The sequence below is a fragment of the Lissotriton vulgaris genome, chromosome 1_1, assembly GCF_964263255.1.
Source record: "Lissotriton vulgaris chromosome 1_1, aLisVul1.2, whole genome shotgun sequence".
NCBI lineage: Eukaryota > Metazoa > Chordata > Amphibia > Caudata > Salamandridae > Lissotriton > Lissotriton vulgaris.
In genome coordinates, this window is record NC_141685.1 from 924855137 (window position 1) to 924868499 (window position 13363).

The following is a 13363-nucleotide window of genomic DNA, read 5'->3' on the forward strand; positions in this document are numbered from 1 at the left end:
TGCTGTTCCGTGTTGTGAGCGCACTAAATGACCTATTTTCGTACACGTCTCTCTCTCTCTCTCTCTCTCTCCACCCCCTTATCTCTCTCTCTACATGTCATACGTGTACCGAATGGCTCGTTTAGATTGCGGACGACTCTCACTCTCTATGAGAGTCTCCCTATTCTCTCTCCCTCTTTTTGGTAAAACTGTACCCCACCGGTACCAGTCTGATTTGATACATATTGAACGCGAAGGTGTTCAGCGAAATTGACCGAAAACTAAAATGACTGTATCTCGCCATATTACTGCCTCTCCTTTCTGCAAAATGAATGAACTTGAATTGGCTGAGAAGGAAAGGACAGGTAAGACGACTAAAGTCCCCCAAATCTGGCCATTTATAGGGGAACTGTATGTCAATGGCACCTTATGTCTGTTCTTCAGAGACGAACGCCAACGTCTAGATTGACCCCCAATGCCCAGATTGCCCCACCCCCCTTTTTGCACCGAAGCGTAAGCGCCCGAAGCATCCCCGCCCCATTTTGATAGAACCCGGTTGCTGTCCCGGATATAAACATGATGACCATGAGTAGCTGTTGACCCTCGAGAAAATCTTGTTTTACCTGACTGTCGATGATGGCACCCCCGCCCTGTCTGAAAATGTTAGCCAGTCCTGAAGGGAAATGCTCCGTAATGTTGAATATGATGTAACGCACAGTTGATGGGAATCTCATTTATCCCCACTTGAGTTATAAACAGGACAATGAATAAACCTGCCATAAACTCAGTAGGAATGCTGACACAAGCACTGCTTGGTAATAGGACCTCTGACTGTGACCAATGAGCGTATCTCCCAAATGCGTAGAATTGAGGGAGGAATTCACATGCGTAGATATCTTCTTCTGCCATTTCTCTAAAACCTTGTCTTGTACCTATTCAAAGATTCACGATCACCGAAGGAGATGGGTCAGATGTGACGTACAGCCTGACTGCGGATCTTGGGACTCGTGTGACCTCGACCAAAGGTGGAGCCGCAGAGCAACAGGACGAGACCGCAATTTCAACGTGGAAAATGAAAAACGATGGGCCGCCTCGAAGCCCCCCCCGCCTGCTAACCCACGTGTGCCTGGAGTCTCCGTCCCCCTTCTTTGGGCCCGATGGATGGGCCTGCCTGCTTGTTATCCTTTGCTCCCTTGGTCCCTTTTGCGTGTCCCAGGAACTCTGACCCAACTCCGCCCTCTCACCTATCGACTATTTGAACCACACTCACCCTCTTTTCCACGTGACTTTTTGCCAAGGGAAAGAACCGCATTCCACTGGGAATAGGGTGCCGCCATAGAACTATGGGTGCCGAGCATAAGGCGCCACCAACCGGATTGTTTAGGGAACAGGACTGTGGTCTAACAGCAGAGGACTGACCGCACCCTGCAACGCGTAAGGATAGAACCGAGCTGGACCTATAGCTCCACCGCCGGTGCTCAACAGCGCCAACGAAAGTACACGGACTAGAGCCTACCAGTGATGGCTCACTGACAAAAAGACACTGTGACGAAGAAATATTGTGTATTGAACTGAATTCCGCTCTCAACTACCTGGTCAAAACTGTTCATTGGTCACATTTTTTAAGTCAGAAAGATTTTTTTGCTATGTAGTGCGTTTAATTGTTAGGAACTCAACGAAAAGCAATTTTCTATGTACTGCATTCTGCCCATCACCTTAACTGTCTATGATTGTACGCCAAATGTTAGTATCGACAAAATGCTAATTCATCAACGATGCCTGTCTACCTGTAAACCCATCAATTGCAAAAATGACTGCTGTTATGTAAAAAGGGGCGACTGTGAAAGTTGAAGAAATTGATGTACATAGACAGCATTCATTCCCCTTCTTCTCCCACTCCTCTCCCTGTGAGCACCATGAATACCGTAAACTATTGACCGTATCACTCTGCCAGTAAGAGCCCATACCCCTATGCATATGTACAGCCAGTTTAGGCACCATGGCCTATTTACCCATTGGAACCCCCGGCTTCCCTCCTGCGCATATCCTAAACCCCCTCTCTTATGCGTAAGCCATGAAACCCTCTCCCCCTGTGCGACCCCGCTGCGAAAGGCGACTCTCCTGCTTGACCCGCGCAAAACCCCCCATTCCCCCTTGAAGAAGCATCCTTCGCCTTGGCTGACGTAGCCCTCCCCAGCTGCACCTGGCTGCCCCCGCTCTCTCATGTACGGGTCATAAGATCTCTCTCTCTCTCTGTGACTCTGTCCCTGTGTCCACCCTGGCTACCCCTCCCTTCTCCTCACATGGGCAAGTCATAAACCTTCTTCTTCTGCAAGGCCCTGTCCTTGAGAGTCACGGCCGCGCCTGACCAACACCTCCTTCCCTTCCATGAATGCCCCTCTGTTGACAAGCCTTCCCTCCGCGCTCGATTGTCCACGCGGCATGAATACCACTCCTTTGATGACCCCTTCCCCCGAGTCCGGCTGACCACACATGTCCGAGGCCATCGCCTAAGCCAGGAGATACCATTTACTGCCCTTATTGTATGAAGTCACTCCTCCTCAAGAGACCCACTATTGATCCTAGCCACCCCACCCCCTGGGCTATGATCAGGCGTACACATCCTACGAAACACTCAGCTGCGTGATTGCCCTCCCCTCTTATCAGCAGGTCAAGGGTCCCCATTGTGAACACGTGTGGGGTAGGATTGACACGAGGATTATAGGGATGTCTTTCTTTTGCGTCATACTGTCCTGATTGTGTTATCAAGTGTTCTGTAAGGTATAAAAGCAAGAGTCTCAGCTCACTTGTTAGAGCACCTCCCGAAAGACACTGTGTTTCGTGTCCGAAATGACTGGCTCTCCTCATGAGTATTAAACTCTGTTCTTGATTCCTGCTTCCAGCGCCCGTCTCTTTATTTGGTAATTATTCACATGGGAACTAAGAGGCGGTTTGCGCCAGCGGCCTGGGCATCGATAGGATTATGGGCTCATTTTCCACACACGGTATGGCTGGTGCTGCGGATAAGCAGGCCAAAAGGAACTGCTGATAGGGTTGGTACAGCTGGTACCACAGATATCCATGGTAGGAATATGCACCTCTTTCGAGGGCACCTCTGAAAGGTGTTTTTCAGAACTGTAAGGTATCCAATAATCTTGCAGTGTCCATGTGCACCATTATTGCCTGTAAGGATTTGTGAATGTGCCAACCAAACAAGGCATCGCCATCAAATGGCATGGCTAGTATTTTTGTTTGGACTTCAGGACGACATGCTGTAGCCTTTAGTCAATCTTGGCATCTCAGGACCGCTTACCCAGTGAGCTGCTGGAAATCTAGGAAAGCTATGTTCTTAGCACAATCTATAAATTCCGACGCAGCTCTTTCTCCCTCCAGCAGAATGTTTTTTTCTTCGACTTTCTAATCTTCTGGCAGAAAATCCAGATATTTGGCAATGTCCGACCACATCTGGCTGTCATATCTGCCCAAAATATCCAGAGCAGTGCATACTGTTGTGCCTGAGATGGTGGAGAACTACTTCCCTAAATTATCAAGACATCTGTCTTCCTTATCAGGCGATGTTTAGATTTGTGTGGAAGGGTTCTTTGACCAAACCTGGGCAGCCTCTGTGATAACGGAGTCTGGTTTTGGATATCCTACAAGACATAACAGAGACTTTTGTCTATTCTCAGAACAACCACTGTCACTTTGGCAGTAATTTTCATTATTTGAATCTACTGTAGGGGCTGCTTTAACAGTTTTCCAGGACTGTTCTATAAAATCATACAGAAAGCAATTGGATTGCTTCACTGACATTGGGAGCTGAAAATGTGTAGCGGCTCATTCCATTATAGTATGAAAAGCACCAATATCATCTTGTGAAGAATGTATTTGTTGTGGCGGTGAAGGAGAAGGTGTGGGGATGAGATAGTCATCCTACTCATTGGCCACTGACTGGGTGTCCTGAATGTCACCTTCCTCCGTATTATTATCCGAAGAGGATGGATCATCTCTAGGAGGAATGGCAATGTTTGACTTTGGTGTCATTCGAGGTGTAACAGGTGGCGGTATAGGATCTGGCAATCTAGGTGCTGGAGGTATTGGACACATAGGTGATGAGATTGTCCCTGCAGGTGTAGGGAAATGTTTGTAGTAGTCTTTCAACATACCCTGTAGGTCTGGCGCCAAGGCTATGGGGACCAGGACCATGCCCTCAGGTGGAGCGAAATGATGGGACTGCTCCATATATTGATGTTGTTGGTCAACATATTATTGGCATGATATACTAGCAGACTGTATTAATAACTTGCACCATCATCATCCTCCTCCTGATACTTAACATGGAGCTACAATGGGCTATGATCTGCTCCAAAAGGGCTGTATTTGTTGTCAAGTGCAACAAGTGGCTTGGTGGTAAGGGAGACACTTTACTAGGGAAGGTATACTCTGGGCGCAGATCATCTTGAGCAGGTTGGTGTCCCATCCATGAGGTCAAATCCGGTGACAGAACCAGCATTGGAGGTTTCTTTTTCATTGCCAACGATGAAGAAATCTTCTCTCCTGGGTGCGTTGTCACGGGTGTTGTCCTCGATGGTGGTGACACGTCACCAACGGTGTCGGCTTCATCTTTGTCAATGAGGTGAGTCTGAGGAGGGTTTTGCAGGCTTTAAAGCCAAGGCTGTGGATGGAGTAGAGGGTTCTGATTTTGTCTCAGACGAAGTAGTTTCTCGCTTTTCTCTATGTGAAGAACCTTTTGAAGACCCATGATGTACCTTTTTTTAAGCTTGCTTGTGTCCCTCTGGTGACCCTTGTGACCTTTCTCTTTACTTAGGCTTTTCAAACGAGGTGACAGAATCCTCATTGTTTTCTTCCTCAGAAATAACAGCAGTTTTTGTCATTATTGAGAGTTTTTGAGGAAAAGGTTCTACAATATGTGCGGTCTTTTACCTTGTAGGTAGGATGAAGGCAATATATACATTCCTTATGAGGATCTTTCTAGATGCAGCCCTTTCTTTCCACAGGTCCCACAAGGTCTAAAGAGTCCTTTCTTGAAATATTCTGACATCCTGATGTAGTATTTAGTAGTTTGGAAATAGCAAATCTGAGTTAAGCTGAAGAAAACAGAGCAGAGCTCAGGGAGACTCCCTGTCACACAACATGCAGTAGAAAATATGAGGGAAGATGCCTCTGCTGGGAGTGCTCTAAGAGTGTTATCGCCTGAGTGGCTGGAGTTTGGTTCTTTTTCTTCAACGATATACATAAGCTACAAAAGTTGATGTCTTTTTACTGTTGCAAGCTATTGATACTACTTCTACTGCTTTAGAATGTACTGTGGGACTAACACCTCAATGACGGGGATGATTCAAGCATGTGAATCTATGAAAGATCCATTACTGAAGAATGATAACTTATAACAAGGAGAGAGGCCATCACCTCCTATCAACACTACCCCCCACACAAGTATACTTTTGAAAAGCACTCTGGATGCTGGTCTCTTGAATACACAAAGCAGAGTCAGAAGTCCTTACTATCTTTGCAGGTGGGGGAATCGTGCTCTTGTAACAGATCATGGAGACAGGACAAGTAGAAAGAAAAAGTTACTTACCTTCTGTAACATTCTTTCTGTCTACCTGCAGATTCCTCACCGGTAGAACAAAGCCCAGGTGGCAGTTAAGTAACTATTTCTTCTGAGGGATACTTCTACCTGCAGATTCCTCTCTTGTAGAACAAAGGGTGCTGTGCTCAGTCATTACCACTGAGTCCATAAAACACCCGCCCCAGCGCATCAACAACAGTTTCATTCCAATTTTCTTCCCCTGCCTATTGTAGTGAGGGCTGGGTCTTGTGGCGCACATTGCTATGTTAGCATAGGCTTATTAGAAGTTGGAACGCCATTTTACATTTTGCGGCTTTTGCACACGACACTGCATATAGCTGTTGTTGCAAGTTAGGCTGCGTGAATTACTTCACATGAGAAAGGCTTGTTTTCGTCATTTCCTAGACTTACATCGCGACCCTAGTCTGCACAGTGAGTGCTAAAGCCTCCAAGGTTATCATAACAAGGTAGCTGTTGTTCAGGCTGATCGGCTCACGTTTTAGACATAACATACAGCAGCTGCAGCCAACTGCGATTCTGGCGCCTTTAATATTGCACTGTAGGCATGATTTCAGGCACTTGGAAGAATCCCGTTTTTCCAGAGAGACGGAGAGCTTTTGCAGATCCTGATGTGATTTACTCCTGCTGATCTTGGAGGTATGGGGTCCCCCACACAAGCCTAAGAGACCATCTATGTTTTATAAAGCATAGTTCCCAGCTAGAGAGGGTGTTACACTAGGCGCTATAAGACCTGTTTTCACCATCATTGTAATATGATTTCTCCTTTTGTGTTTTATGGAATTGTAACAATGCTGATCATATTATTTCTAATCATATGTCTGCTTATGTTAGCAAAGATACTGCATCTTAGAGCACGTTGTTAAACTAAATATTTTAACCTTTCCTGTGTCTCTTTTTAATCCTGTTGTGGACTGGTATGAGAATAACAAACTAAAGAGTGTTCTTGATTCCCACTATTCCTGAGTATAATCTAAGTCGCATGTTCTGGGTTGTCTAATCATTGGTTCCTTTGCTATACGAGGAAGAGCTAATGTGACACTGATGCTAGTCGGTTAGGGTTTCTACGTACTGAGGTGATTTTTTTGGTCCATCACAATTCACTGAGGTCCTGGGTCTCTGTGCACAGTTCTGTGTAGGAGCAGCATCCCTGCAACACTATGAGGTGAAATTTGGATAGATTGATGTTGATGAAGGATTGCAGTACCAAAATATTATAAGATGGAATCTTATCAGCTTTCCCTATAACTCATACATCGAACGGGGAGGCAGACGGGTCAGTGAGGAGAAAGATTGTTAGTGAAGGTAAGTAACTTTTTCTGCTGATGGATACTTCTACCTGCAGATTCCTTACCTGTAGAACAAATTTCACAGGAATACCCTGCCCAGGAGGAGAGTTGATGGGTGAGTAAACAAGCAAATCCTGCATGATGGACCTGGCAAAGTGTCCATCCTTAAGCACCTTCACATCCAGGAAGTAATGCTTGGCAAAAGTGAGCATCGAAGCCTGTGTTGCCACCTTAAAGATTGAGCAAGTGCAGAAGTGGTTGACCTAGCCCTGGTTGAATAGGCTTGAATCCCTTAAGGAGGATCCTTCTTGGCTAAGCCATAGCAGATCTTGATGCAGAGGATGATCCAACAAGATAAAGTCCTCTTCTATACTGCCTTAACCTTCTTGGCATTGCAGTAGCCAACAAAGAGATAGTCGTCCAACCGGAAGTCCTTGGTGGGGTCCAGGTAGTAGTTAACTGCCAGCTGAAGATCCAGCCGATGTAACTGTTCCTCCTTTTTCATTGGATGAGGTGAAGGTTAGAAGGTCAAAAGAGTGACTGGGCAAGAAGGACCAACTTAGGAAGGAAATCAGCCCTGGTTCGCAACACCAACTTGTCTGGAAAGAAGGCAGTGTAAGGTGGACGCAGCTAAGAGATTAAGTAGCTGGAGGTCCAAGATATACCTGAGACACTCATCCTTTTATTAGCACACAGAAGTATCAGGTATAACAAGATTTGCTTTTCTTCGAATCTGGAATTCTCTCAATGGCACAGTTGGAGAGCAACAGGCATACCCCCTGTAGCAGAATGGACAGATGCTTTTCTGACATTTGTTCCGGTGTTGGAAGGATGCTGGGAGTAGAGGAGGGAAAAGGTAGGATATAGCCTTTTTGAACATTGTACAAGACCCATATGTCATATGTGATGGATCTCCAATCCGGGAGTAAGTGTTGGATCTTGTCCCTAACTGGTTGAGCATATGCAGCTGAAAGGAAATTAAAGCAGTTTGTTGGACGCAGCAATAGGGGTAGGGAAGTTGGTGGACTGATGACCTGCATGATGTCTGCTGGTTCCAAGTCTGCAGCCCTGAAAGGAATGAGCTGTCTACTGCCTGAGCATGTCTCTGTCTGTATGCTAGGCCCCTGGAATATCCCTTGAATTTTCAGAAGTGAACAGGAAACTCCTTTGCAGGGGTAAACAGACCCATGGAATGAGCTGTAGCTCTGCTATCTTTAAAGTGTTACAAAGCCGGGTACACCTTATCCCGAAAGAGGCGAGGCCCATCAATGGGCATATCCATGAGTGACGCCTGGACATATCTGGGAAATCAAATTGATCCTATCTAGGCAAATCTGCCATGCCAATGCAGCCCATAATATCCGGACCTGTGAAGATGATGTACTTTGCCGCATCCTGCCCATCATGGATTGTATTAGGCCAAAAAGGTCTCAGAATCACAGGGAAAATCTCACTGGTCAGGTCCCAAAGGGCATGTGTATAGAGCACAATAGACACACTGCATTTACAGACCTCAATGCCAGGCTGACAACATAATTGCTGAAGGCATACTCTTTTGGACTCTATCAAGGAGGTAGTTTGGAAATTAATTTGGATTTACCGTACTGGTTGAGGCCTTCACAATATGACTCTCCAAATTGGGAGCTTGGTGAGAAAATCCGACACTGGTGAAGCCCTCCTGGTCACCTGCCAGCTGGCTAAAGCATGGTTTCAACCAGGTAGCCATCAGAGTATCCAAGAAGGCATCATTAAATGGGAGCACAGGCTCAGATGTCCCTGGCCCAGGATCAAGAATTTGTGTCCAAACATTATTTTAGTCTCAATGGAGGGCAGGTATGAGTCTAGTAGTTCAGCTGTACTCTGAACCACCACTGCAAATATGTAACTTTCTTCCTTTGGTCGTCCCATGTGGCAAGTCAAGCTCAGTCTCAGGGGAGGTACCAAACCAATTGGTGCTTAGGACATCAAGGAATAAGGCATCACCAGTATATTGTGTTGGGAAGTAAGCCATCTGCCTCATCATCATCAGTATTCTGAGGTGCGCCCCATTCTGGCAGAACCCCCCAAAAAAATGGAACCTTTGATGATAGCTGTGATGTAACAGAGGCATGTGGTTAGAGTTAGGCTGTAAGACAACTGCTTGTGCTTCTGCATTTTCCTAGTGTGACAAATGTCGAAATCGAGCTGACGTTGGTTTGGGGTCCGACATAAGTATGGGCATCAGATTATCAACCAGCAGCCGTGTCAGTGATGGGATGGCATGGACCTCAGTGCCAGAGTAGAAGTCTGTAGTGAAGTGAGTATGGACACAGTCACAGGTCTCAAGGGAACAGACGGCATCAGGGCAGGACCAACCAGCTATAATTTGACTGGAGGCACCTGTGTTACTGTGGGGAGCAAAGGCGCATCAGAGGGAGCCAGAAGCACATTGAAGATTTGCACCAGGGCTTTTATGAAGGCTGTGATCTGCTGTGGGGTTGACAATGGTTCAGGAAACTTAAGATGCATTGGGACCAAGCAAGGAATTGGTTCCATGGCCAGTGACCTAGAGGAAATGTGACTTAAATCTTGATGCCCTCCTGAGTTCTCTTTGGAGTCAGAGTAGCAGGATGGGTCAAATCACACTTCCCTTTCATATGTTTGTTCTAAGATTTTGACTTACCTGAGGATTTTAAGCAGGAATTGGAGTGATTGTGGTAACAGCCTGAGACTGGGACTAGGACCGAGCCCAATACTTGGAGTGGTAGCAGGACGTGCATGAAAACCACAGCTTCTTTTTGTGTTTAGAAACACACAATTTCACTTCCCCGCATTAAATCACCTTCGGGTTCATTTGATCACACTTAGCACACAACTTCAAGTTGCGCCCGGAGATTAGGCACCAGAGTAAGATGGCACAGCCACTTAAAGGTTGCAGGGGAATAGCAAAGTTGGGAAAGCAGGTCTATTAGAAAGGAAAGGAGGGGGGGCACAATTGATAGAATGGGGAAGGTGCAATGTGGCTGCTATTATCTCATTGAAGATAAGATTGACAGACCAAAAGCACTTTGTGAGTTGAAGAGCAGGGATATGTTAACGTTCATATCTTTTTGACAGCGAAAAAACATAATAAATATTGCCACAAATATTTCCTGTAGCAAGTACAAATGTGTGTTGTCCTCCACCCTTCACAAACCACCCAGGCAGTATGAATTAAAAAGTTCAGTTACTCAGTTTACAAACGTGAGCCAGTTTTTTACTCTCCAAATTTGCTAGTGGGGGTACTAATATTTTGGTGTCCGGGCTTTTTTATTGTCCCAGTCACACCCTGGTCCTACCCCGCTTACCAAGGTAGGTGGAGTCTGGTGTGGAGCGGTAGCTCTGCGTGGGCGAGCGGGCTGTGAGGTTGTGAGTCGGGGAGCCTGGCAGGCTGTCGCTGGAAGACAGGGATCGGTTCAGGGAGGAGAGGCTGCGACTCGTGTGCAGGAGGTTAGACTGCTTGGTGATCTTCCGGAATAAGGAGCTCCTCTTTTTGCTGCTGTGAAAGAAATAGGAATTTGGTGAAAATCCATGTCACGCTCGCTTCTACATGACGAGCGTAAGAGCTTCCATAAACTTTGACTCATTTGGTATCACTGATCTACACACTTGAAGGGACTCTCACCCAATCCACATCACTCACATTAAACACTTCAATGGAATGTCACTCATTCGCTGTCACTGACCTCATACCCTTGAGCTCATACCCTTGAGCAATTAACCCCCTGCCACACACACAAAGTTCTTTTTGTCATATTCAGAGCAGTAAATAAAAAGATGTCAAAATAATTGTAAGCTTCCTTTACCATTCAAAACATCCCTCAGATCTGTTGCAAGTTTTGAACTCCCAACGCCTGTGGCTCAGAAAAGAGGTGGTAGAAAAACAGGCACAGCAGCACCATTTTTGATTGTCATTTAATGGTGGCAGATATTTGGTATGTTTCCTTATGGATTTATATAGATAGCACAGATCAAGTCAGACAGCCAAAACAGTGTTGTGTATGTTTATAACAAAGAGCAAATTCACAGTAACCCAGTCTCAATAGCCCAAATGGCAGAAAAAGCAGAATCTGTGCAGCCACAGACAGGAAGGAAAGTAGGATCCATGAGAGAGATGCTGCTCACTGCAGTTCTAGACAACTGCTATACAAATGCAATTCCAAATTGAAACATCTGTATGAGGGTTTACAGACATCACATATGTAATACAGCATTCTCCATAATTATCCCACAATAAACAACCGTTATATGCCCTGATTGCAAGTTCAAGGCTTAAATCCGATCCCTGTACATGCTTATCAAAATAACCAGTTTTGGAACATTGACCTGCCGAAATTTATCAGAGAAAGAGGCCCAGGAAAATACTAAACAACTAAATGTGGTTTGTTGAATGCTGAATCTGCATGTTATACCTAATTTTCAAGTTGAAACTCAGAACAGGAGGTATTTACCCGGAGTGTAAATACCTGATCCTAGGGTATTTACAAGGGCTGGTAAATACCCTACCCTGTTCTACACAACTTCAAGTTCATAGAGTGATGGAACAATCACACAGTTCCCATGCTCTCTACCTACACACACTCACCCTTGTCCTTTTCTAAGTTCCTGAGATCCTACCTCTACCCACGCCCCTGGACCACCCTCTCTCCAGAGTCTTACCTCTCCTGACCCTCCTTTGTAATCGTTCGTTTATTCCTTCGGGCCATTTTGGACTTGTAGCTGGATTTGCGCGCTGGCCCAATTTTGATGGACGTGTTTTCGAATGGTGTGGTGGTCACCATGACTTTGTTTCCACTCTGGGAGGGATGCCAAGCACAGGAGAAGAGGTATATAGGTTAATGAGTAAAAATAAAAGCACAAGCCACAGAACACAGCAAGCAGACACTCACTAAATTCAGCACCAAGAAATAGGATGGGGTGTAAAAAAGGGATCCAATGAGTTGGCCAACAACCATCAATCATGCCCATTTCTCACTGCTTTATAATTTGAGTGAATGGAGCAGGACAAGCACCAGGGTTGCATTGTGCTCTTAGCGTTGCGGTATAATGTGATAGGGGATGAGGGAATGTTGAGAGAGTATGTGGATCCTCAGTGCTCTGTGCTCCTCAATGCTTCATCATTGAAGAAGCAGGGATTAACAGAAACCAGGAGAATCATCTTTGCTGTGTATCCATTTGGCCTGTATTGTGAGAAAATGGATTACTGTGGCATGAAGAGGAACAATGATACTATGTGATAAGAGAGGGGTGAATATTATGAGCTAGAGGATCATTGATGCTGTGGTTGCCCAGTGGTGAGGAAGAAATGTGGCCCTCTTTTGTTCAGCAACCCGAAAAGAGGAGCGCCCACATTTTATGCAGACATTTTTCTCCAAAGAAGCTTTTTAGGTCGAGCCTGAGTCAGCACGCATGCGCTGCCCTGCAAGACTTGTTGTGGTGGAGTATGTAAGAGAACCCCGTCCACATTTTCATTGGCTTGTGTCATTGTCCTTCGTAAAAGCTGGTTTGTGAGTTGTTGTTAGAGCTGTTAGTCCCTCCTTGGTACTGCCTTGTCTGCTTTTGTAAACATCCATGGCGACTGGCCCCTTTACTTCGGATGCGACACAGCATGTCTTATTAAGTTTGTAAGCACTCTTTTCTTTAATGGGTTTCTCCTACTGCAGGCACAACATGCTTTACTCGTCATGCCCGCTTTCACTTTCAAGCAGCCATTTCTGTGAAGTGAAATAGGTCTCGCATTTACAAGAGTTTGAGCTATTGCCATTCTAAATGGCAATAGCTTCAACTCTCATTAATGCGAGATCTATTGTATTGCAAATGCTTGTTGCTCTATGGCTTCAAGGAAAACAACAATGATAGCAGGTCTGCCATCTCCTGTCAGCATTGTGAACCTGCAAGCACTTATGTTTTTTTCTAAAGACCCCCACGCTATCTTTCAGGAAAAACATTACTAATCTGTCACACAAGTTTGGAGTTCTTTTTCATCCCATGTGGGATGTTTGTTGATATTTTCTGACCTGGATTTTCATGGTTGAAATGAGGGCCCTTGTCAGAAGTGCCACCTTTCGGAATGACGTCGGAGGGGATACCCTATTTTAGGGCAGTCCCAACAGCACTATTCATTCCATTGCTGTGTCTGCTGCAGGTTTTCCTAACAGCAGAGCCAGCTACAGCTCTGCCATCAGGACCAGACTGGCCTTTTATCTCGTCGGGCATTTCCCCTGTGCATACATGCCAATGGACCCGATTCGGGCGGGAGGATCCAGAGTTTTGAAGCAAAAAATGACTTTATTTTGGCTGTCTTCCTTTCTGAAATTGCCTCCCCTACAGTAGAAGTCAATAGAGGAAATACATTCTCGTGACAATTTTTGTAAAACTCCCACTTTCCCCTTATAAAATGTTAGCATGTATGCCAGTGGGTTGGAGGCCATTGTCTAAGTAGTCCCAGGTCTGCTAATGGGCCCTG

At 45.6% G+C, this 13363-nt stretch overlaps 1 protein-coding gene across 1 annotated transcript in view; it reads right to left on the reverse strand.

The window, feature by feature from the left end:
• MAST1 (microtubule associated serine/threonine kinase 1) overlaps positions 1-13363 on the reverse strand; it is a 237263-nt gene that overhangs the window by 15747 nt on the left and 208153 nt on the right. The window contains exons 23-24 of the mRNA XM_086959098.1: positions 11557-11693; positions 10206-10396 (exon numbers count right to left, since the gene is read on the reverse strand). Coding sequence (XP_086815224.1) covers positions 10206-10396; positions 11557-11693 — 328 coding nt within the window. The remainder of the gene's footprint in view (positions 1-10205; positions 10397-11556; positions 11694-13363) is intronic.